Source organism: Psammomys obesus, unplaced genomic scaffold (genome assembly GCF_907164565.1).
Source record: "Psammomys obesus unplaced genomic scaffold, mPsaObe1.curated_primary_1811, whole genome shotgun sequence".
NCBI classification, from domain to species: domain Eukaryota; kingdom Metazoa; phylum Chordata; class Mammalia; order Rodentia; family Muridae; genus Psammomys; species Psammomys obesus.
The window spans coordinates 66,238,335-66,264,581 of NW_026585504.1; the positions used below are offsets into that span (position 1 = coordinate 66,238,335).

The 26,247-nt window shown below is 45.7% G+C and overlaps 1 protein-coding gene across 3 annotated transcripts in view; it reads left to right on the top strand.

Moving 5' to 3' along the window:
- Positions 1-7,039: 7,039 nt before the first annotated feature.
- The window catches only part of Acmsd (aminocarboxymuconate semialdehyde decarboxylase), a 33,339-nt gene continuing 14,131 nt past the window's right edge, over positions 7,040-26,247 (top strand). Inside the window, exons 1-7 of one of the 3 annotated variants that reach the window (XM_055602042.1) lie at positions 7,040-7,181; positions 15,155-15,199; positions 16,493-16,589; positions 17,680-17,729; positions 18,324-18,428; positions 19,459-19,695; positions 25,170-25,263. In XM_055602042.1, the coding sequence (XP_055458017.1) occupies positions 7,125-7,181; positions 15,155-15,199; positions 16,493-16,589; positions 17,680-17,729; positions 18,324-18,428; positions 19,459-19,695; positions 25,170-25,263 (685 nt within the window). In that variant the 5' untranslated portion in view covers positions 7,040-7,124. Of the gene's footprint in view, positions 7,182-12,919; positions 13,193-15,154; positions 15,200-16,492; positions 16,590-17,679; positions 17,730-18,323; positions 18,429-19,458; positions 19,696-25,169; positions 25,264-26,247 lie in introns of those variants that run through there. The other 2 variants (XM_055602052.1, XM_055602047.1) reach the window with 2 other exon arrangements.

The following is a 26,247-nucleotide window of genomic DNA, read 5'->3' on the forward strand; positions in this document are numbered from 1 at the left end:
TTAGTGTGGAATTCCCACTCAGAGTTCTTAGTGTGGAATTCCCACTCTCCACCCCAGGTGGCGGCTTCCCCTGCACTAGTCTCTGCCTCTCCTCCTTGCAGTACTGCAAAGGGGCGGGATGATGGGCAGCTCCAGCTCTGCTATCCCAAATGCCTGGCACACTATGCTGATATCCCGAGTGCTTGGCACACTGTCTCCAACTCTGAAAATGTTCATTTCTGAATTAGTCATCAGCTCCAAAAATAGTGAATGAAGAGGCTTCGCAGAGAAGCTGATGCCTGATCCAAAGTCATAGTGGAGAAAGAAGATGAATAAAATTCAAATGTGCTGGCCTCGGGGCTGGCGCTCACGTGTTTGAAGTGAAATGAAAATGCTTCCTCAGTCCTAGTAAGATGCGGTTCTCACATCCAAGCACCATTCGTGCATGCGCGTGTGTGTGCGTGTGTGCGTGTGTGGGTTCATGCACACAGGCACAGAGTGGCCACAGGTCAACATCCAGTGTCATGGCTCGGGCATTAAATGCCTTGAAACCGTGAAGAAGGCTGGGCTCCCTGGCCATCTGGCCCCAGGGATCCACTTGTCTCTGCCTCGCCAGTGCTGGAATTACAAGTATGTGCCAACTGTTTTCACCTGGTGCCGGATATCAAATTCGGGTCTTCATCTTTACTGCTCAAGTGCAGCCTCCTATTAGGAAGCTAATCTGGTAAAACCAGAGACGGGAAGAGATCCTGGACAGAGTATCAATAGTTCGGGAAAGAACTGGAGTGGAATGCACAGGGCTTTGGGGCTCAGTTGTTAACAGGCGAATGGGTAAGCTGCTCCGAATGTGGGTTCGGGGAGGAAATGGGAACTGTGACTGAGCAGTTGAGGAAAGTCACCTCTGAGGTCCAAGCCAAGCGTGACAGTGATGCTGGCGACTGCCGAGAACACGAATGACAAGGAACAGCCAAAGTGCTTTCTAAACATGACTTTTCTGTAGACAATTCGAATCTTGAAGTACTGTCACATGCTCACAAAGGGGCTGGGGAGAAGAAAGTCCAGTTACTAGAGCTCTCCCTGCACAAGCATGAAAACCTGGGTTTGGTTTTCACGTAAAAAGCCAGGTGTAGGGCTGGAGAGATGGCTTAGTGGTTAAAAAGCCAGGTGTAATGACACACACGTGTCATCCAGCTGGGGACATGAAGACAGGAAGATCCTTCATGCTCCCTAGCCAGCCTCATCCAATAGACAAGCTGCAGGTTCATAAACGGGGTGCGGAGCATTTTGGGATAAGTCCATGTTGACCTCTAGCTTCCATGAGCACCACACACGCAGAAAAGAACATTCAAGCGTGAATAATCAGTTCGGGAAAGGCATCTGGCACATGGCTGCCCTTTATTCTGGACTTTGGACAATCAGACATTCTTAAAGTCCAGCCACAGTGTGGCGCTGAGCCATGTGGATGCTGTCCCTTTGTTGTAAACTTTAACTGCTGTCCTGGACAAGGACCTCACTTCCTCGTTCGCAGAGACCAGAGGGAGCGATGAAAATTGGCTGCCTTGCCTTTCAGGGTGGGGGACCCTTCCTTTTGAGAGCTGGCCTTCCACCTGCTCGCTAGTGTTCCTTGCTCTCCTCTCAGCCTAGCTGTCCTGTGCGCCTGTTTACACATGCTTACATCCACAGAGGCAGGTGAAGCTCTGGGAGTTGGCGACCAGCCTGATCTACACAGTGAGTGTCAGGCCAACCAGCACTACATAATGAGAACCTTTCCAAAAAACAAAAAAGCAAAAACTTTAGAGGAGAAAAGGTTTATTTTGGCCCACAATTGCAGTTCCAGGTTCTAATTCATCATAGCAGGGAAGCCAAGGAGGGAGAACTCAGAACTGTTAGTCACATCACATCCGCAGTCAAGAGCAGAGAGAGATGAGGGCACGCCTTCCTTCACAGCAGCTCGCCTTTCTCCTCTTTCACAGGGAGTGGTGCTGCCTGCAGCGGGCTGGATACGTCCACACCAAGTAGCAAACCCGCAATCCCTCACAGACACGCCTGGAGGTCAAGCTAGTCCACACAATCTGTCGCTGAGACTCTCCTTCTAGGTGACTCTAAGTTGTACCAAGTGGCCAATTATAACTGTCACACACACATACACCACACACACACAGACACAGACAAACACACACATACACATGCATATACAACACACACACAGACACATACACATGCATACACACAGACACACACATACACATGCATATACAACACACACACAGACACGCACACACAATGCTATCTATAGTGACAGCAGCCTCATGTTCACACGCGCACACGCACACACAATGCTATCTATAGTGACAGCAGCCTCATGTGTTATCTTGTTTTACCGAGTCTCATGCTTGCCTTATGCCCTTTGGGTTTGTGGAAGCACACTCAATGATGTTTGTACAATAACAAAGTTGCCTAACTCATTTTTGCTCATTCTAGGAACATATTTCCATCATTAAGGCACACAATTCACAGATAGACAGGGGGTCGGGGAAAGAAAATCACTCTGTTGTTATTTTTATTTTAAACAAAATCTTTCGCTCACTGGGTGAAACTCATTCCCATTGTAAATTGTAAACTGCTTTATTAAAACTCCCCTGATTTAAGTATCCTACAGTTTAAAACTTCCTCAGCAGAAAAAGCAGGAGTGTCTGGAGAAAGGCCTGAGTGCCATGACCTTGACAAGGCAGCAAATAAACCCACAGACAAGGCAAGTAGGCCCCTGTTCCTGTGGTACTCACTCACAAAGCTGTCGGCTCAGCAGTCTCCGGGTGCAGACGAGTTTGAAAGCAGGCAGGTAGGTCAGGCCTTTTCCAAACAGCAGGCACGTAAGCATCCGAGCGGAAATGACGCTCTAAGGCAGCAGTTCCTTCCTAATGCCGTGACCCTTAACGTGCCCCATCGTGTTGTCATGACCCCAAACGTAAGGTCATTTTCTTTGCTACTTTATAACTACAATTCTGCTGCTGTTATGAACATAATGTAATATCTGATATGCAGGACATCTGAGCAGTGACTCCTGTGAAAGGGTCATTCAACCCACCCACCCCCACAAAGGCATCGTGACCCACAGATTGAAAACCATTGTTCCAAAGAGATCCTGTGCCCTTCCTTTGGTTAACAGAACATTGAAACAAGGTGCAAGAAATCAGAGGTCTCCCAGGAATCTCACACTAAAGAGGAAAACGGGGAAGCCTAGTGCCCACCAGAGAGTGAACCTGCCTCGCACAGAGATTTCACACAGCTCCAGCATGTCAGCTTCTTCTTGAGGAGGAGGCTGGAGCCCAGAAAAATCCAGGTGGGACCAAGACTTCTTATGCAGCCATGTCGCCCTCTATTCCAACCCAACCTCTGTTAGGAGCCTGAAGGTGGACTCGGAGGGTCAGTGCTCCTCTGAGTGACTCCACTGAGTAAGACTCCTCTCTCTGCTTCCACTATTACTTGTTTCTTTAGCTGGGCCAAGCCTGGCTTGTTAAGCAGCTATCAGGGCCCAGTCTCTAACTGGAACTCTCTTACCGCTGCTAAGGAGAAGGAGGCCAGAAAGTCTCTGGATGCCTAAACCCAGGGACTCAGGGATGGAGGAAAGCAGCAGAAAGAAGTCTTCGATGATAAACTAGAATTTAGTCACACCTCTGATACGGCCTGTTCTACTCATTCCCTCGATCGCATCTGGGGGGAGGCAGAGAAGGTAGAGGCTGGGCTGGTGTGTAGGTGGTCCTTTTACCATCGGAAGATAGGCCTCTACAGCACAGTATATACCGCATAGGCTGCGTACAACGATCCAGTATTTTACAGGGAGTACATCACCTCATCTCATCCGACCCTATATCCTCAGCACATAGCTCTCCATAAAGGCTTGCTAAATGCACGCATAAATGAGCAAAGTACCAGGGGCGATAATGTTCAAGCTAAATCCCAGGTCATGGTTAGAGTCAGAAAGGAGGACAAAGAAAGGTCTTTGTTGTAGACATTAGGCAGAAGGGAACTAAAAACAGAGACAGAACAGAGCTGGAATTGCATCTGAGGAGGCACCGAATGTGGCCTGTGGCAGTGAGGGCACAGTGGGCAGCAGAGATGTGGGGGGCAGTGGGGAGTTATAATGTGGCTTTCAGCGGACATCAGGGGCTCTGGCTTCCTCACCCAAAAAGCATGTGATCTTGCTGTCTTCTGAAGGGATCATGCTGGCTCCAGACATTCTCGGGGACAAACCACGGCGGGGGTAGGGGGGAAGACTGGAGCCAGTGACCATTAGTAGCAACTAAAGAATCTTGAAATCCTGAATGTGAGAATGGATGTAAGGGAACATGGTGGCGAGATGCAAATGGGTCAGAATAACAATAACGGGGGAGGGAGAGGCTGGGGACACAGCTTAGGTGTAGAGGCCCTGACCTCCATCCTAACCATATAAACTAGGCCTGTAGTACAGGCTATTGATCCCAGCCTTCCGAAAGAGGAAAGAGAAGGGCCAGGAGTTCAAAGTCATAATCTAGCATTCAAGGACAGTCTAGGGATATACCAGATCCTGTCTTTAGGAGGAGAGAGAGAGAGAGCTGGCTATGGTGGTATATGCCTGTAATGTCGGCACTAGGCATGGAGGCAGGAGGATCATAAATTCAAGGTAATCCCACATAGGACTTCGAGGACGGCCTAAGCAATATGAAAATTTGTCTACAGAAACAAGAAAAAGTAAAAGAATTGAAATCTCTTGTTTTCTCTGAAGCTGAGCACCAGTCACTCGTATGTTTTATAATTTATCGCTCACCTAGGAAAACTACAGCCAGAGGCTTTTTGACTACTTAGTTTCTACATTGAAGAGACTGAGCAGAAGGCAGGTGCAAGGTTTTGTCGGAGCCCCTAGGGCCCCTGGACATTTTCCTTTCCAGGAAAGAAAAAGTAAGTACAAATAAGGCAATAAAGGACTAGTTCCTCCCAAGCTGCCCTTGGGGGAAAAGTGTAAGCCCTCCTTCACACTCCAGTGGACACCCTCCTGAACCACACTACCTAACCTCAATTGAAGTGATGACTGTTTTCTGTTCCTGTGCCCAGGCTGTATATAATAATCTGTTATTACAGGAAGTGCATCATCGATCTCATTCAACCTGACATCCTCAGCACATAGTAGTTCTCCATAAATGTTTGTTAAATACATGCAAAATGAGTGAATGAATGGATAGATGAATGAATGAATGAGTGAATGAGTGAATGAATGAATGAAATGAAAAGGCAATGAGGACAAAACATAACCTAATTGGTGGACACTTTCTACAAGATGAAACTTCTACCATTCTTTTCAAAACAGCTCTTAATAAGTGCTTGCTAAGTACATGCATGTATGAATAAGTGAAGATAAATGAATGATGGATAAAAACCAAAGGCAAAGCACAAAATGACACAAATAAATGATACTAAAAAAGATGAAACTTCCTGGGGCTGAAGAGATGCATCAGCGGCTAAGAGCACTAGCTGCATGCAGGGGAATAACCTAGAGCCCCTGCACAGATGTAGCCCATGGCAGCCCAGTATCCAAGTGGGTTCCCTAGTAAGGGGAACAGGGACTGTCTCTGACATGAACTCAGTGGCCTGCTCTTTGATCACCTCCCCCTGAGGGGGGAGCAGCCTTACCAGGCCACAGAGGAAGACAATGCAGACAGTCCTGATGAGAGCTGATAGACTAGGGTCAGGTGGAAGGGGAAGAGGTCCTCCCCTATCAGTGGACTGGGGGAGGGGCATAGGAGAAGAACAGGGAGGGAGGATGGGATTGGGAAGGGATGAGAGAGGGGGCTACAGCTGGGATACAAAGTGAATAAACTGTAATTAATAAAAAATAAATTTTAAAACAAAAAATAAAAAACAACAATAACAAGAAAAGACACTAGCTGTTCTTCCAGAAGACTTGGTTCAACTCCAGTACACACTGTGGTTCACAACCATCTGTGACTCTAGTTCCAGGGGATCCAAGGCTCCATAGCCACCCATAACTCTAGTTTCAATGCCCCATCCTGATCTCTGAGGGCACAAGTCATGTATGTGGTACATAGACATAGATGCAGGCAAAGCATTTACACATCTGAATTAATTCGAAAGGAAAAGAAAAAGAAAGCTCCCTACTATGTTTTCAACATGTTAAGCTTCATGAACAAGCCAGTTTTTAAATATGATTCAGCCAGGCATGGTGGCACATGCCTTTAGCCTCAGCACACCAGCCTGGTCTACAAAGTGAGCTCCAGGACAGCCAGGGCTGTTACACAGAGAAATCATATCTCAAAAAAACAAACAACAACAAAGATTTAAAAACCTGTAAATAACTAATTGAATAAAAAATAAAACCCAAAAGGCAATAAAGTAAGTTACTTTTGGAATACACATATATATTTGGGATATATATACATATATATATGGGATATATAATTTTTCTTTAAAACTCCCCTGAATTATTTTATGTCTAAACACATGCTAGTTGATTTTTAAAAGAATGTATCTTAATACATTTTTAATATTAAAATACAAAATTAGTCAATCTTTTTCCCGGATGCATAGTCTCATAATACTAGGCCAGCCTTGAACTTGCTCTGAAGCCAAGAGTGACCTTGAACTATGGATCTGCCTGCCTCCATTTCCTAAGTGCCATGATTAGAAGCACGCACCACCATGCCTGGCTTCAGTGGCACCGTGCGTGAATGGAGCCCAGGACTTCCTTCACGTTAGGCAAGCCTTCTGCCAACTCAGCTACATCCCCGTCTCCAAATCAGTCAAGGTTTGAGCTACTGTTGGGTCAAGGCAGCGTGATGAACTTTTGACCTCAGAAGTTGAGTACATTCATGTTTTCACGTTGGGTTGTTTTTTTTTTTTTTTTTTCCTTTTTAATTTTGTGCTGAGTCCTAGTTACCAAAGAGTATTGACACAAAGCCAAGTGGATAAACAGAATCTTGAACTTTAATAGGGCAGCTGGCCTGGACCAAACCTGGGCTGGCCAGGCCTCCTGACTGGTACCTGAATGTAGACATAAAGGGACGGAGGACGTCAATGAACTCTGATTTTCATGGCTTTCTGATATCAGAATTTCCCTTTTTGTATACACACGTGTCTTCTCTGGTCCTGTGGAGATGAAAATTGACATCCACACTCACATTCTACCAAAGGAATGGCCTGACCTGGAAAAGGTAATGGTAACGAATGAGCTGGGTTCTTCCTGGACCTCTTTCAGGGTCTCCCAGCACTTCTGTTTCTAGCTCTCTCACCTCTTTGGAGATAGACCTGGATGGGGTCATTCGTCCTCGTTCTTGGGGAAGTGATTTTTAAATTACTTGATAGCTCTAATTTTCTACTATTTAAAGATGACTTTTATGTTCATTTCAATAGACCACTGGAACAAAGAAATAAGGGTCTTCTTGAAGCTTTTCTTTTCCCCTCATCTGACACATCCTTTCAAATCCCTGGACAATTTATGTCAAGCAGTTCTGCTGCCTTTTAAATAGTATGTTCAGCACCTGCCAACCACAGGATCGAAAGTCATGGATGCAACTAAAAGACCATTAAAAAATAGAATGTGGTCGGTTTCCAAAATGTTTAAAATAGGTTCTAGCAATGCCAGGAGATAGCTTTGTGAAATGTCTTTCCAATCTATTTTAGAACTCTGTCTGAAGCCTTTCCTGTTTGATCTTTAAGCTGTGAACCCTTGTTAGGGAGACCTGGGAAGCAGGTATCTTAGAAATCCCTTGAATCGATGACGTGAAATCTTTGTGCAATGGTGTCTCTAAAGAGTGTTCTCTGTAAAAAGAAAATAAGGTGGGGTGGACCTGTGGGCATGGCTCAGTGATGGAGTGTTTGCCTAGCATGTGTGAAGCCCTGGCTTCCATCTGGAGCACTGAGAGGGAAAAGTAGTCTCTGTCGACCTAAGAATGGAAACTTCCCTCAAAGACTTATTTAAAGAGTGTGTGAGTGTGTGTGTGTGTGAGTGTGTGTGTGTGTGTGTGTGTGTGTGTGTGTGTGTGTGTGATTTGTAAGCCAAGAGCATTCTCACAGAGGCCAGAGACATCAGAATTCTTAAGCTAGAGTTACGTGCTGGGAACAGAACTCAGGTCTTCGGGAAGAGCAACATACACCCTAAACCTCTGAGTTTCCTCTTCAGTCCCCTTCCTTAAAATCTTTGAGAGTTGGTGTGGGTAGGCTGAGGAAGATAATTACATGGTGAATTCCAGACAATAAAGGAAGGAAGGAAAGTAGGAAGGGAAGGAGGAAAGGAGGAAGGGAAAGAGGGAGGGGGTACTGAAAAGGGAAGGTGGGAAATTGAGGAAACTTGTAACTACCTAGAAGTCAATTTAGGTCAGTATCTGGTTTTACCCAGTCTGTCATACTCTGGAGTACTTTCATATTACTAGTAGTTTACCTTACCGAAGGTGGAAAGAAATGAATTAACTCAGACTCTAATGAAAGAGTGGTTCATTGTGCAAGCCAATTTTCTTCTCACTATTATCTCATAAAAATGCTAAGCTCAGGCTTAGGGTAACGGAGTGCGTAGGTGATAGAGTGCTTGCTGCATTATGGAGGCCCTGGGTTCAGTCTCCAGCACTGCATACACGGGTCCATGCCTGCCATCCCAGCCTTCAGGAAGTGGAAGCAGAAGGATCAGATGTTCAAGGTCATCCTCCGTGATATTAGAGTTTAAGGCCATATTGGCTTATATGAGACCTTGTCTCAAAGGAAAACAGAACAAAACACTTTATTTTTTTAATTCTTTATTAATTTCACTTTATTCACTTTGTATCCCCCCTGTGGTTCCCTCCCTCCTCCCATCCCAATCCCTCCCTTCCTCCACCCTCTGCATGCATGCCCCTACCCAAGTCCACTGATAGGGGAGGTCTTCTTTTCCTTCCTTCTGACCCTAGTTAATTAGGTCTCATCAGGACTGGCTGCATTGTCTTCTTCTGTGGCCTGGTAAGGCTGCTCCCCCCTCAGGGGGAGGTGACTAAAGAGCAGACTGATACTCAACCAAGGACCATGCGTGGAGATAACCTAGGACCCCTGCACAGATGTAGCCCATGGCAGTTCAGTGTCCAAGTGGGTTCCGTAGTAATGGGAACAGGGACTGCCTCTAACAAAACACTTTTGATCTCAGACATTTCTTTGTCCGTCGATGAGTGAGCTGGGAGGTAGAAATAACAGGTTGAAATGTGAGCCTAGTACTGAGCAGCCTCCGAAAGCTGTCCCAGCATGGCCAGTGGGGAAGGAGAGCCCTGCTGACCTCACAGCCTGCGGCGGGCTGTCTGCTTGGGAACTGCTTGTCCTGGCCACACCTTATAAAACTGTGAACAACACTTCGTGCTGTTAATGATTTTCTGAAAGGAACATCGCAGCCCGGCATTGCGGAGGCCACTGGCAGTGTCTTTCTTTTTACAACAGTGTTTTCCTCCCCAGGCTTAGAGGAGTTATCTGATGAATACCACGATGGATAAATTATGTACGAAATGCATATACTCCCTAACCTGACAGTTTTAGGAGAACATACAGAGAGACACACCAATTCATGACATCCCTTGATCTAATAGAAGCAATGAGTCTTAACTCCAAAGCCACAGGCTTTCATTTTGTTTGAACCTCATGAAGCAATCAAACAAAAAGCCACATGAAATTCCCAGGGCTCCCATGGTGGCCTCTGCCTGAAGCTTCTCAAGGGTTCCCCCTCAGGACTCCTTTTTACTGAGAAATGTTTATGTCATCTGAGGTGTCCCAGTGTATAAGACAGGTGAGTAAATCAAACATGCACTGAAACTTACTTTAAAACAATTCTTTAATATGTATTAAGGATAAAAGGTAAATTTTTATACTAATGAGATGGACATGTTTGTTTTCATATCAAAAAATGAAATCTTGGGTGAATATTTGACACTGCAGGACACAGAACATTTTCAATGCTTTTCAGAATTGCTGGGGATTTTGTTTACACAACGGTCAGTGCTGAGAATGCTGAGTCACACAGTTATGTGGTACAGGACAGGATTTTCAGGGCCATTCCACAAAATACTGAGAATTCTGTCCTAATCCCAAGCTAAAATTCTTTGAGCCATTTTATGAAATTCAAGCCAGCAAAACAAACAGCAAATGGTTTTCACTTGTTTGTTTGTTTGTTTGAGACAGGGTCTCATATAGCCCAGGTTGGCCGGCCTCTGTGCAACCAGGGATGACCTTGAACCCTTGACTCTTCTGCTGTTGCCTCTTGAGTGCTGAGACTTGAGGCATAAGCCACTATGTCTATTTATATGGTCCTGGGGATCAAACCCAGAATTTTGTAACGCAAGGCAAGCACTCTACAGACTGAGCTACATTCCCAGCCCTGGGATAGCACTATTTAAAACAAACATCCTAACATAGTACAATCCAAAAATATACCAATAGAATACTTACAAGCTGAGGGATGGTGACAGGAAAGTATTGAAAGTCTTTGTTTTCCATAATGAATCCATTATGTTTCTCTAAGAGCCAGAAACTCTATGTACAGTAATCGCTGCAATTCACTGTCTACAGCAATCTCGAGTCTCAGCAGAGGTGTTTCAGGCGGTGTCCCTGGCGCTGCAGTGTGGCAGCCTGCACGGTGCAAAGTGCACAGATTGTGTGCTCAGAGCCAAGGCTTCAGAGAAGTTGCACAATACGACATGGCACTTACCACCAGAGCCTCCTTGCATTCATTACATGTGTCATTTTTAATCATTGCATGTTTTGCTGTTGCCAAATTTTTCACAACAGCCAGTAAGAGTCCACCAGGTGAGATCATGGCCCACAGTTTAAGGAGGAGTTCTCGAAGACCCTTCCCATCTGTGCTCTTGAGAGAGTGGCCAGCATGATCCACCCACCTAGAGAATGCCACACCAGAAGGGCTCCAAGCTCCATGGTCTCCACCTCTTTGCCTACATGGGAATCCTGAAAGAGTTGAGAAAGCTCTGTGCTCTAAATGTTATGTCCTCTCAAAATTCATGTTGAAACCCAAGAGTACACACAGGAGGAGCTCCAGGAAGCAATTACACCAGGAGGAGCTGTGATTCTCGATGTGAGGCTCCACAGGAAGCAGAAACAGCCCCCCAGGCCAGAGTGCGAATCAGCCATCTCCTTCATCTTGGATGTCCCAGCTTTCTGAAACTACAAGAAATAAGTGTCTATGCTTATGAGCCTCCAGTGGATGGTATTGTGTCAGAGTATCCCAAAGAGACCAGGACATAACAAATCAGAGAGGAATTTTCAGTTCTAGTCATATAGGCATCCTGAACAAGGAATCTGATTTTTCATTCATTCTTTTCTTCTCTCTCTCTCTCTATCTCTCTCTCTCTCTCCCTCTCTCTCTCCCTCACCCCACCACACCCTTTCTTTTTCCGCCATCCCCCTCCACCACCTCTCCCAGACAGGGTCTCATTATGTAACTGAGTTGGTCTCCAACTCATGCTTCTCCTGCCTCTACTTCCTGAGTGCTGCATTACAGATATGCATGACCTCCTCAGCCGCCCCCTGTTGTATTCTTACTGTGGGACTTGAACTTAAAGCCAACCTCCAGCACTCACTCCTGACAGTTTAAGTCAATGCCCACTGTCTCTGGGGAACACACCCTCTGGCCTCCTTGGGAAGAATGTTCATTTTCTCACAAGGCCCCAGTAAAATGTTGTCTGAGCTAGGAAGCTCTCAGAATGAACACCCTCCTGCTCTCCATCCTGAACACCCAGAGGAGTCTAAAACAAAGCCTTCTCTTTGCAGGGAGGAGAAAGCTTTCCAGGGTAGACTGTCACATTCTTACCTCTCTCCTTTGCCTCCTAACCACCATCCCTCAAGTTTATCTCCAGCTGAAGCCAAGAACTGGACACCTATAACTGACAGTTCCCAAGCACCTCACCTGCTGGACCCTAAAAGGCCATGTTTAAACTGCTTGAAAAACTGAGAGAGAAAGAATTTGGGGTCCAGAGATGTGCATTCTGGGAACTTCCTAAGCACACTCTTGGTGGCTTTTTTTTACTATGTCCCTCTCCTCTCATCAATTCCACTGAGAGAGGAGAAGTATTTAGTTCCAGTATCCAGGCTTCCTACCTTGATGTCTCATATGCTGCAGGCAGACTTTTCATAAGAATAGGGGCAACAGTAAGAATCAGAACACTTTATACCTCTGGAGATTTAAAAAAAAAAAAAAAAAAAAAAAAAAAAAAAAAAAAGATCGAATGGGCACCTCTGGTGAGGGCCTGCGCTCAGTCCAGACCCTCTGTAGGAAGCCAGGTGTGGCGGCATCTGTGTCTAACCCAGCAGCAGGAAGACAGAGACAGACTGACGCCGGGCTTTCTTGGCCAGGCAGCTTGGCCTAACTGGGGAGCCCCAGACAGAAAGGAGACCCTGCCTCAGAAAACAAAATGGAACCTGAGTAACAGCACTGCGTATGCACATGCCCTCTCACACATGTATACTCATACATGAGCACACACCCAGAAGGACAGACACATGACGCCATCTGTATTAAACGGCACAACTTATGCGGTTAACATCTATATGATTAACCCAGATGCGCAGGTGAGGCACTGAGGATTCAGAAATGAATCCAGAGCTTTATGGGTCCCCTGCCCCCTAGAGCAGTCTCACCCCATCCAATGGAGAAATCTGGCCCAAGACATATCACCACTCCTCCCGCCCCCCCCCCCCCCGGGTTCCCCTGGACACCAAGTTCCTCCCCCCTCCCCGACTCCTCCCATGCATGGTCAGCACACGGGGAGCTTCATCCTTCATCGTGGGATCACAAGCAGCCACAGCTCAAGCAATCGGCTCTTTAACACAGCAGACGTCCCTCTGGGAGCGGGGGTTAGCCGATGTGGACATACTATACTCCAATGGCCATGGTGCCCTGAGGGTGGGATAGTTATGTGATGTTGGAATATTATTTCTAGGCCATGTTGCCGGAGTAGAAGGAGTGGGGCTTGAGGGTTTTTCCATATATTGTTTGTTTGTTGAGACAGCATCTCACATATCCTAGAATGGCGCTGAACTTGCTACGTAGCTGAGGGTAACTCCTCTCCTGCCTCCACCTCTCTCGTTCTGGAACCATAGGTGCCACCAACATGTCTGGTCTATGTGGAGCAGGAGGTGGAGCCCAGGTCTTCGTGACTGCTAGGCAAGCACTCTACCTCCTGAGCTGCTGCAGCTGCCCCGGAGGGTAGGTGTTAAAGTAGCATTAACTGTAGCAGAGCGTCTTTGTCTTCAGATCATTTCTTAGAAAGGGAAAATATTTGAAAACACCTGTCTCTGATTTTTTCTCACAATTTCTCCAAACTCCCCAACAGAATAGTGAAAAGAATAAGGCAGTACTATTTTGTCTGAGAATTTTAAGTGTCTTTGAAAAATAATATCTCCTTTCAAGCCTGCTTTTTCTTCTTAAATATTAATAGACATGCCCCCACACCCTCTCATGCCTTGTGCAATGAAGGAAGAAAGGAGCAGAGTCAACACGTGTGGGATGATGATTAACTAATAGTTATAAAGAGGCAGCATTTGACAGCTCTCTTGTTTTCACTTGCTGGTGGTGACTTCAAACAGGATTCTTAGGAAAGAAAATTCCAGTGGTTGAGGGGATGAAGAGTCAGTTACCTTATAAGTGGGAAGGCCTGAATTAGATCTTCATAATCAACATTAAAAAGCAATCGTGTGCTGGCACGGTGGCACACACCTGTAATCCCAGTATTCAGGGAGCTAAAGGCAGGCAGATCTCTGTGAGTTCGAGACCAGCCTAGTCTACAAAGCAAGTCCAGGACAACCAAGGCTACACAAAGAAACCCTGTCGAAAGAGAGAGAGAGAGAGAACAAGAAAGAGCGAGCAATCCTGTAATTCTTGAACTAGGGAGGGGGGATCCCTGGGGCTCATTGTTTAGCGGAAATTCTGTCTCAAAAGTTGAGGTGGATGGTCCCTGAGGGGCAACAGCTAAGGATTTTTCTGGCCTCCATCTACGTGTGCACCTAGACACGTGTACACCTACATAAGCACATAATGCATTTTTGTTGTTGTTGTTGTTGAGAAGAGTTTTTCCATGCAGCCCTGGCTGGCCTGGAAATCACTCTGTAGACCAGGCTGGCCTCAAACTCAGAGATCCACCTGCCTCTGCCTCCTCAGTGCTGGGATTAAGGGTGTGTCACCACTGCCCAGGTGGATGTAGAAAGACAACAGACTGATGGGAACAGAGTTCAATGGTTTCTAGGGGATCAGCACTCATGTCCACAGTTACCAATAAGATGATCTTGGCTTAGGAAGCCATGGAGGAAAACGCTTTGGGTTGGTTAATGAGGTAAGTTTTGGCAATGGTGATACGGCAAAGTCTATGGTGAAAGCTGCTTCAGGCTGGTCTACTGGGATTCCAAATATGTGCCTTGGGACACAGCTTTTTTACACGAGCTCTCAGGCTCAAACTCAGGTCCTCTGGCTTATCTCACCAGCTGAGCTATCTTCTCACCCCATAACTTGACTCTATACTACTATTCTAGGAAAACAGATCCCCCCCCCATTACTCAGAAGTTCTATTGGGCATATGAGGAAGCTGTGAAGTCCCCAAGAAGTTAAAATATCATTTAATAGTAGGACAAGGTAGCCTATACCTATGATCTCAAGTCTCTTAGGAGACTGAGACAGGATGGTGGGCTCAACCAATAGTTTGAGGAAAAACATCTCAAACAACAAAACTAGTCTCTTCCTCCACCTCTCTTCAAAGTTTTGTGACAGGGACTTATGTAACCCAAGCTAGTCTCAAACTCACTATGTCAGCAGGAATGACCTTGAACTCTAGATTCTCCTGCCTCCACCTCCTACATCCTGTGATTACAGATGTGAGCCACCTTGCACAATTTATTCAGTGCTGGGGGTGGAGCCCAGAGCTTGGTGCATGCTACGCAAGCACCCTACCAACTGAACTACATCCCCAGCCCAGATATAGGGGTTTTCCTTCTCTATAAATATATCAATTTAAAGGCAAGTTGATTTGATGAAAATAGTGTGCAGGTATGGAGGAGGGAACACATAGGAAGAAGGCACCTGATAGGACAGGGTTTGGGGGCCTGCACCTGATGGACACACCTGGCTGCAGGCCACTCTTCTCTACTGATTAAGTCTGACTGCTTTTCCTTGCTGCAGAGGTTCGGCTACGGAGGCTGGGTGCAGCTCCAACAGCAAGGCAAGGTGAGTTTCTGCCAGCATGTACTAAGGGGTACCCAGGGATGATGTGCCTGGCTTAGCCTCTTGTAGGCTGGGCATCCGAGAAATCAGTTCTTCCACCTTGCATTAATCTTGTATTAGGCAATGAAGTAGGCTTGCAGTTTCTCAGAAATAGTAGGAAACACTGGAGCGGCTTCAAACAGAAGAATCTATGAAATAAAAACCAGAATTGAAACTCCACTACAAAATCTCTTTTTAGCTTTTTTTTTTTAATTTTTTTTTTTTTTTTTTTTAGCTTCTTTTTAGCTTTTTGTTGTATCTGCCCTGGAACCAATTTTAGCATATACGGCTCTACCCAAAGGAAGTGACTTGGCCCTCTCTGTGGGTTACTACAGTATATTAGGACTGAACAAATTAGGAGATTGGTTAGGAGAAATCAGAAGATAAAGAAGTTGAATCAGCTGGCCCTGCACTGTTACACAAAGTTACTTTTCCCTGCCCACATACTGCTTCCCTAGAAAACCAGAGTATGGTCTATCCCAAAGGTCCTTCCTAGTCCTAGTGTATTGCGGGTACATTTTGTAGACACAAGTCACTCTCCTGTGTCTCACAGTCAGTAGTTCAAATCAACAAGAAGATGGATCAGCCATTCTCAGTCACACAGGCACAAAGGACTGTCTCTGTGTTCAGCTGCCAATCCCACAAGGCACAACCCTTCAATATCACACATGAACGACAGGAGGTGGAAAAGCTGAGCCCCATTAAGCTATCGGATTTTTATCTCCACACTGATTAAGGAAAAAGCCCTAAAACTGTCTGAGGAGGGAGACATGGTCCAAAGCATTCAGGAACATTAATCCAGGTTGGGAAGATGGTCCCATCAGTGAAGTCTTTGTCCTGCAAGTGTAAGGAACTGAGTTCGATTCCCTAGTACCCATGCTTAAAAAAAAAAAAAAAAAAAAAAAAAAGGGGAGGAGGGAGAAACTAGAAGGGGGATACAAAGTAAATAAAGAAGAAGAAAAAAAAAAAAAAAGACGGTGATGAGTGCTTGTAATCCCAGCACTGAGAAAGTAGACCCTGGGCCCCTGAGGCTCTCTGACTGGCTGGCTTAGGCTACTTTGTGAGTTCCAGACCAGTGGGGGCCAGGGTCTCAAAAACAAAAAACAAAAGCCAAGGTGGACAGCACCAAAGGAAGGCTAGGTGGGGCTGACTCTGCACACACCACATGCGTGTGCTTGCCAGCCACCTGAGTGTTCACTCAGGAGCACAGGACTTTCCAAACACGCTGCCTCTGCTGACGTGGCTTTTCTGACTCAGGGAGAGGCGAAGATGATGAAGGACGGGAAAGTCTTCAGAGTGGTCCAGCAGAACTGCTGGGACCCGGAAGTTCGCATCAGAGAAATGAACCAGAAAGGTACGTACATGTCAAATGCCCCCAATGTTTCCGTCTGACGGAGAGTAACACCTGCTCTTAAAGCCGGTGGTCCCTTGATATGATTTATGGGATGGCCACTTCTGATTCCCTTTTCCCTGCCAGCCATGCTGTTACAGCTTCCGAAGAGGAAAGAGGGCCGTCCCAAGCCAAAGCTTTTAGAACGTGGATTTGAAAGCTTTAAATTAGTTTAAAACAAAATGCTATGTCATCAAAATGATAGTAGTGCAATTTTGTCACCTAAATATTTTTCATTCAGGCCTGCACTATTATCATTTTGATGACATACCATTTTGTTTATTTTTGTATGGTTATCCCAATTGTTGTCTTTGAGGCAACAGTCATGACCCACTTTCACTGAGTATTGTCTTTGCCCCTGCACATAGTTCTAAAAACCTGACACAAATTAACTCATTTGCTTCCCACAATGATACCCAGATCACAGACTTTGAGATTCCTGGATCCTAGACTCTGGAGCTAAGCTCTGGGGACTGCAGACCATGAGACTTTATCCAGGCCGATTCAGGAGCTGACTCAAAGGACTTGAGAGATATATTTGTCATGTCTGACCTACAACAGAAAACTCTGAGGGGGAAAATGAAGACCAGAAAAAAGATGAGGGAAAATAACACAAAACTGGGGGGGAAGCTATCTGGGAAGAGGAAAGGGACGAACAGGAATGGGAAGGGACCAGGAAGAGTGAGAATGGGATGACTATGATCAAAGGACATTATATACAGGCATGAAAGTGTCATAATGAAATTTGTTACTGTGTAAAACCAACATATGCTACTTTTTTTTTTTTAATGGTGGAGAAGTACCGTGCCTAAACAAAGTTTTGCCACAAAGAGGGTAGAAGAAATTGGCAAAAAGAGTCAGGCCATTTTTCTTGAATGGTCCAATTTTGTCTAACGTCCTCTCTGTAGAGCTAATGATGGGGGAGAAGGAGAGGGAGGAGACGGCTTGAGGAGAAATGGTGAGGGAGAGAGGGCAGGTTGGGGTAGACGCTGCCAGGCTCCTTGCCCTGGGAAAGGCTCTTCTACTGACAAGTCTGTCTTTCTTTGTGCCCCAGGAGTGACAGCACAAGCTCTTTCCACGGTTCCTGTTATGTTTAGCTACTGGGTGAGTGTGACACCTCCAACGATCTCCCTGGCCATTTCTAGCTTATGTCTAGCTCATCTGAAAGTGACAGAGGGCTTAAACCTTGAAAACAGTCCCACCAATCACCTCCCTAACTGTCCTATTTGTTTGTCTGGTCTTTTGTTTTTGAAACAAGATGTCCTGTAGCCCAGGATGGCTTCAGACTTGCTTTGTAGCTGAGGAGAACCTAGAACTTCTGATCCCCTTGTCCCTCTCCTCCCAAGTGCTAGAAGAGGAGAAGAATTTCTTGGCAAATAGAGTCAGGTCATTCTTCTTGAGTGATCCAATGTTGTCTAACCTCCTTTCTGAGGGGCTGAGGATGAGAGAGAGGGATGGCGCTTGATGGGGGAGCGGTGAGGAAGAGATGGCAGGTTCGCGTAGAAGCTGCTACCATGGAGAAGCCAACAAGTGGGCTTCATTATGCCCAGCTTATGCAGTGCTGGGCTAGAACCCAGGGCTTCTTACATGCTAGGCAGGCACTCTGTCCTCTCGGCCACATTCCAGCTCCAGCAGTTCCTTAGGAGGTCAGTAGCACGTTCTCCCCAGACTGCCTTCTCAGCCACGTCCTTCCTTCAGGACAGCGGTGAAGGACTAGTCACCACACAGTTCAGTTGTAGAGGACTCCCCACCAGCGCTTACCTGCCTGGACTCACACCTGCGCTGCCTTGCCAGATGGCTGAGGTAAGAGCTGTGAAACGGTTAGAACGGCCAGCTATCCTCCGCCTCCTGAGGAAGACTGCTTTCCACAAGTCAACAGTCCGCAAGCACTAATGTTGCAGGACTGATTCTGAGACCGTGGAGGACTCTCGGGACAGAGCCAAGAACGCGCAAGCCTCGTAGCTGCTGTGGTCGAAGCGTGATTTAGAAGCCGTGCGACCACAACCCAGTCTCCACACTTTCCTTCCCTGCCTGTATTCTCAAAGTTCAGCAGGAGGGTCAGTGCTCTCTGCTTCTGACTAGATCACTGTGTAAAATAAAATGTCCTGAGAACTCAGGATGGCTCTGGAGAGATTCAGTGCTTGTTTTGCAAGCCCAAAGACCCGAGTTCAATTCCCAGAGCCACATAAAGAAGTGGGTACAGGAGCTAGAGAGGTGGTTCAGTGGATAAGATGGATCAGCGGCTGCTCAAGGGTGAGGACCAGAGTTTTGATGCCAGAACCTGCTTTAAAAGGCTAAGCATGGCCACGTCTGTAACCCTAGAACTGTAGAAGCTGGAAATAGGGGATCACTGTCCTAGCAAAAGGGTGATTCTTGGGGGAAGAAAAGTCAAGCCACCTGCTTCAGTGTCAGAGCCGAGGAGAGGAAAGATGAGGATAGGACCCATAACGAAGTAGGGCTGGTATCCTTCAAGGAGCCAAGACAGACACCTTGACGGCAGCTTCAGACTTAGGGAGGCCTTCAAGGTCTGTCTGCTGCTGGTAGTAGCCATTCTCGTTCCACGTGTAAGCTGGAGCAGCCCAGGGTCAGCACATCGGCCCAGAGACAGCTTCTGAGCGCCGTCCCAAGTAAGCAGCAGTGCGCCAGCAGTTCTCTGCTTTCACAGACTCCGGGTCACCTGCAGCCAGTACCCTTTTCAGTCCATGCCTCAGCTTCCTACGGCGTAAAATCATTGAGAAGGGTCACCATGTTCAGCCAAGAGGCAATGGTGGTTGGAACGAATGTCTCACCACGCAGGTTTTGACTGCCATAAAACCTTTCGTCTTTTCACCAGGCCAAACCTAAGGATACTTTGGAGCTGTGCCAGTTTTTAAACAATGACCTAGCTGCCACTGTTGCCAGACACCCTCGAAGGTTTGTGGGTTTGGGGACGTTGCCTATGCAAGCGCCGGAGCTGGCCGTCGAGGAAATGGAGCGTTGTGTGAAGAAACTAGGGTTTCCAGGAGTCCAGATTGGCTCCCACGTCAACATGTGGGACCTGAATGACCCGGAACTCTTCCCAGTCTACACCGTGAGTACTGCCGCTTTCACTCAGCCAGCACGCAGTCACGGAGCCTTGGGCTGCTGGGCGCCGTGCTGATGGGAGGCCAACTCCGAAGCGGCCATTCCCCCGGGGGAAAGGGACAGGAGACGACAGGCCAGGGACTTTAGATGTAGGTAGGAGATGTAAAAACCTACCAAAAATCATCCCAAAAGAGTGAGCCATTCTACAAGAGAAAAGATGGGACAATTCCCAGGCCTGCCCTGCGTTAACTCAGGTGAAACCTCTCTCTTCCTGGATCACACTGGCACTTCTTTGCATTCTACACTGAAGTCTAAATGTCATCCTCATTGCTAGCAGTTTACATAACCAAACACACACATGCTTTTCTCTTTGATATGGAAAAAATAATAATATTTTTCAAAAATATGAACTAATTTTGAAGAGACTATAGAAATGCAAAAATATATAAAAATGAAAACAAACACACCAATCATTTATTCCATCCAATGATAGTAACCACTGTTACTGTCTTCTTTCATTTAAAAACTTTGCATAGCTATGTTTAACAAAATTGAAATCTGTTACACACATGGCCTCGTATCCTGAGAATTTACAGACTAAATAAGCACTATCTCCGTCCGTGTGCATGTGTGTGGCATGCATGTTTATATGCTTGTGTGCAAGTGTGTGGACATACACGTGGAGCATAGCATCAAGCGTCTGCCTCTGTCGCTCACTACCTTGTTTCCCGGAGGCAGGGGCTCAGGCTGAACTTTTAAGTTTGCCTGTGTCAACCGGTCCACACAGCTTGCCCCACATGTACCCTGCCCCCACCTCCCTAGTACAAGGACTACAGGCAGGCCACCTTGCCTGCCTGGCTCTGGTGTGGGTTCTGAGGACAGAAACTGTCGTCCTCACATTTGTGTGACAAGCATTTTAACCACCGGACCACCTCCCCAGACCAATAAAGCCATCTCAATAAGTGACTTTTTAAAAACTGCAAATATTCCAATGTGTTGACATGTTTTTATTCACCAATCCTCAATTAAGAGCCTTAGGAAGAAGCTGGGTATGGTGGGGTTCACCTTTAATACCTTAATACCTCAGGTAGAGGCAGGCAGAACTGGGAGTGTGAGGCCAGCCTGGTCTACAAAGTGAGCTCCAGGACAGCCAGGGCTACACAGAGAGACCCTGTCTTGAAAAATCAAAACCAACCAACCAAACAACGAACCTTAGGAAACCAAAGATGTGTTTTGGCAGTACCTAATAAAAATACATAATAAAGCTGAGTACAGAGGCCCAGCCTGTAACCCCACCATTCTGAGTCAGGAGGCAGGCAGTTCAAGAGTTTGAGGCCAGCCTGGGTTACATAGTGAGTTTCAGGCAAGCCTGAGATAAATAGCAAGATCCTGTCTCAAAACCCTCAAAATAAGACAGAGATGGATAAAAAGGAAGGAGATAAGGAGGAGTGAGGGGGGGGAATAAATATAGATAGATTACTATATCAATAGATTGTGAATGATATATAGATAGGTTATAAAGAGGTCATAGATAAATGATAGATGATTGATGACAGATACATATATGAGTAGATAAAGGTTTATAGAGAGAGATAAGAGTTATGTTAGGATATGTTAGAATTTTATAAACTCAGATTGTATGTATATGAGGACTTATTGTGTTATTGCTTATAATTTCTATACTTAAAATATTTCACATTAAAATGTGTTTTTCAAAGTGGCACTATCCAGTTCTATCCAGTTTCACATCCCACCACCCTCTCCACCATTCCCCAACTTCCTCATTGAATCAGCCATCCTCGGTACCAGGATTTAAGGTCCATGATTCTTCACTCAGTTTTTTACAATTCTCACTTCCCTCTCACAATTATAATGGCATGAGATTATTTTCTATTATAGCCATCGTAATGCAAAAGTCATTAAAACTGATTTAAGCAGATATTTGCAGACTCACCAGGCATTCTATTCTCTGCCATTTATTAACTTAATATTTATGGAGCTCTAATTACATGCGAAAAATCTCCACATCTGTGTGTGCAGCAGCTGCCCACCATGTGGGGAATTGCCTGTGCAACTGCCTCCTAAAGAGTTAATATTCTTCTCAGTACTGAACTCTCAGAACTCATTGGCTGCAGAGGCCCAGCTGCTGCAGAGAATGTTTTCTGGAAACTCCAGTGAGCTTTGAACAAGGATTTATTTACTCATGCATCCAAGTGGCTTCAGCACAGTGCGAGAGAGACTTCAGCTACAAGTCATTTTTATTATTCACTGGAACTGGATTTATAAATTCCTAGGGGCTTAGAAAGCAAGAGCAGGCGTCGGAGTGCACAGAGACATTTCCATTTGAGTGACAAGCTCATCCCGTCCATCACTCCAATTAGATTGCGTGGGAGCACACCAGTCTCCGAGGGATTTTGGAGTACACCCTGACTCCGGTCGACCCACGGTGTCCCTGAGCTGACACTGTTTGTTTGGTTAGCAAGGCTGACTTGCTTAGCTCCTCTCTAGCTTGCGTCAGTAACATGCTCAAACAAATGGGAAGAATTTCTGACAGCCAAGTTAGTGCTGTCATTTCAAGGTAGTCCTGGCACTCAGCAAGATCCAAATGCCTCCCCCAGTCCCCTGCCCCTGCCCCTAGACCTCTCTTCTGAGAATAAATGTAGTAACCCACACTTAGGTACACAATGCCTTCACTGCTGATATGAGGCAAGTAGAAAATTGGCACCTGAAAATCTGACTCTACCACTATCAGCGGCCAAGACCTGACTAAGTTACCGGGGTTCTGTCTTCTCTGTAAACTGAGGCAGGTGTGAACACATATAACACATGGCGTGCAGGTCTCATACATGATGAAAACAGTTAATAGTTGTAAAGGTTGACATTCAATGTCAGTTTCTCTTCACCTTAATTTTAAACTTTTGTTTTATTTTATTTTATTTTATTTTATTTTATTTTATTTTATTTTATTTTATTTTGTGTATGGGTATTTTGCCTGCATCTGTCTGTGTATCACATGTGTACAGTGTCCTCCAAAGCCAGAAGAGGGCTTCAGAACTCCTGGGACTGGAGTTACAGGCCACTGTGAGCCATCGTGTGGGTGCTCCAACCCCACTGGTCCTCTGGAAGTGCAGCTACAGTGGCTCTGAGCCACTGAGCCATCTCACCAGTCCTTACACCTTACTTTTTGAGATAAGATATCTCACTGAACCTGGATCCCACTGGCTAATGGGATCCAGAGATCTTCCTATCTCTAACCCCCAGCACTGAGGTTGCAAATACATGTCCAGCTTTTACATGGGCTTTGAGAACCCTAACTCTGCTTCTCAAGCTTGCAGGCTGGCACTTTGCTGCCTGAGCCATCTCTTCAGCCCAAAAGTTGTAAAAATCTTGTAGAAGCATTGGTATTAAGCTCTCCATGAACATTAGTCATGACCTTGAGAGTATATGCTGTTATGTGTTCTCTACCATTCCCCACACATAGAAGGAAATTGTTTTTTATATTAATTTGAATTGAATCAAGTCTTATCCTATCGAGGGGTCAGATATAACAAGGTGCTATAATCAGGTTCCTTGGTGAAGTCTACACCATCCCAAAAAGTCAGTGTTTTCTTTACAACTTATATTCATGATCAGAAAGAAGTTACCTTCTGTACCTTCAAAAGCTTATGTCTCAAGGCAGAGGCAGGTGGATCTCCATGAGTTTGGGGCCAGCCTGGTCTACAGAGAGAGTTCCAGGACAGCCAAGGCTACACAGAGGAACCTTGTCTCAAAAAACAAACAAACAAACAACCCAACAAAGCTTATGTCTCTGCATTCCACAGCCCACTGAGTTGGAGATCTCCAGTTCCCCTTTTTCCATTTTCCTGTCATGTCTAGGATCCCCAGCTATCCACAACTGTGCAATTTAAAAAGTGCTTACACACACAGGCACACACAGCCACAGCCACCAGCTGGGTGTGCACAAAGATTTATGTAGAGAGGTAGGATGACTCACACTTGTATCCCAGTACACTTGAAAAAGAAAACATCCTAATGAAGCTTGTTTGAGACCGTGGTAAACACCGAGATTAATGACTACTTCCTACTTTTCCTTCTATTACTGTGATAAAACGCCAATACCATAGCCACTGCGGGAACCACCTGCCCAGTGGGCTGGGCCCTCCCACGTCAATCACCAACGAAGAAAAGGCCCCCACAGACCTGTCTACAAGCAATCTGATGGACATAGTTTCTCTTTTCCCAAATAATTCTATCTATGTCAAGTTGACAAAAAACAAAAACAAGCAAACCAACAAAAAAAAAAAAAACCTCACCAGAAAAACTATCAAAGGGACTTAATCAAACATTTTGCAGACTAAAGTTCATTCCAGCCACATGGTCTCTCCATTTCCTACAAAGCTCTGGGGCAGGTAAGCCCATGGTATTCGTCATAGTTCTCACCCAGCTCAGGCACTGAGAGTGTGCTTGTCAGTAAATTCCTTTCATTCACAGGAGACTGCGCAGTCACTGGGCTCCAAGAACAGTGAGAGTCCCCATACACCCAGAAACCCCATCAGTGTGTGTCCAGGGTTTTCACGACCTTAGATCAGGCCAGCCTAACCCATTTTGGGTAAGGTCCTAATGCCTGGCTTAGCGTTTTCCTACATCAGTTTGTCTGTCTGTTTGTTTGTTTGTTTGTTTGTTTGTTTGTTTGTTTGTTTTTGAGACAGGGTCTTTCTGTGTACTACTGGTCAACCTGAAATTCCCTATGTAGCTCAAGCTGGCTTTGAACCTGCATTGACAGGTGTACATATAATCATGCTCGGCTCCCATTTCCTCACTTTCTGTAGCTCTAGGTTTCTAAGAGGGGAGGAGAAGGGGACCTTTCTGCCATGACTCCAAGGATACCACCTCAGTTGTCCTGAAAGGGTAAAATGCAGATGCCAATGGGAACTGCATTTGATGTATGGCATTAGACTTGAAGCATTTTGCTCTTCATCAAAATGTTTGAGTGGGGGATTATAGAGGTTTTCAATCAGTAAAGTGCTTACCTTGGAAGTAAAAGATCTTGAATTCAGTCTCCAGAAACTATGTAAAAATATGGTATGTACTTATAAACCCAGAAGTGGGGAAATGGGGACAGGCAGATGCCTTGTGCTCAGTGGTCACTCAGCCTAAACAAATCAATGAGCTTCAGGCTAGTGAGAGACCCTGTCTCCAAAACAAAGCTGGCAGCCCCCGAGAACAACATGCAAGGATGTCCTATGGCCTACACACACACACACACCCAGGCACACAAACAACATGTTAAATCCATCAACCTGTGGTAATTCTGAGAGTCCTCTTTATTTTTTCAAGCATCAATAAATTGGTCAAGTGATCTTTTGTACAGATCAAGATGGAACTTCAAAAGTATTTGAGTTTATTTACTTAGATCAACGTAGAATCCGATGTAGAAAAGCAGTTTCCCCAAATAACGTCTTTCTCATTTCTCTATTGAAGGCGGCCGAGAGGCTGAACTGTTCTCTGTTTGTACATCCCTGGGATATGCAGATGGACGGACGGATGGCCAAATACTGGCTGCCTTGGCTTGTAGGTTTGTGCTGGACTGGGGCTGGGAACACAGCACCAACCCTTGGGTTTTTCCAGTTATCCACGGAACTCTGCTCTTCCAGGGGGAATATTATGATTAGATTGAGAGTAATAATAACTACCATTGATTGGGCTCTTACCCAGGTAAATGTTCTATGTAGGACTGTAAACCACATAGGAAATCACATATTGAACTGACAAAGTTGGTATTGCAGTGGCAGTTTTATATATGGAGAAACTGAGCCTTAAAGTCCTTGGCTGTTAGCTAGGATGCACAGTCAGCAGGAGAAAATGCAACTTAACAGATCTACCTGACTGCAAAGTCACTTTATGAGACAGGCCTCCAAATGGGCTCTCAAGCAGTAACCATGCCTGTGTGGCAGGGTGTTGGTGGTGGTGTTGCTTAAGACATTGATAATGACGTCAGCTTTTGTAAATAAGAAACCTGAAGTTATCGATGGAAGGTCAGTTTCCACTATCCAAGTGTGGGAGGCCTTAGATTGCAGGAGACCCAGGCTTTTAACACACTGTCATTCATTCCTCTCTTCCACCCTTTGCCTCCCTAGTAAAAGGAAAGAGAAGCTCCTTCGCCCTATCCCTCTCTTGCTATGAGTCCTCGTAAGAAGAAAAGATGAGGAACAGCTGTAAAACTTGGGGACTACAAGTAAAACGTCTCCATACCACTATATGATCTGCACAAACCCCTTCATCTCTTTGGGTTTCTTAACTACGAAATGAGAGAGCTGGTCTGTGTGAATCCCGAAGATGCAAGGAGAAACACCAGTGGCCCAAATCACAATGGCCAAATTAATTAAAGCAAACAGTTAAGCAAGCTATTTTTAATCTGTGTCCTTAGACTGTCTCTCCTAAGGGTGGGATTCAAGATAGCAGCACTGGATGTGAAGAAGATAAGGTTTTTGTAGCTCAGGGACAGGAGGTTTCCAAATAGGGGGTTTGGTGGGCAAAATAAGTGGAGTTTCAGGAACAG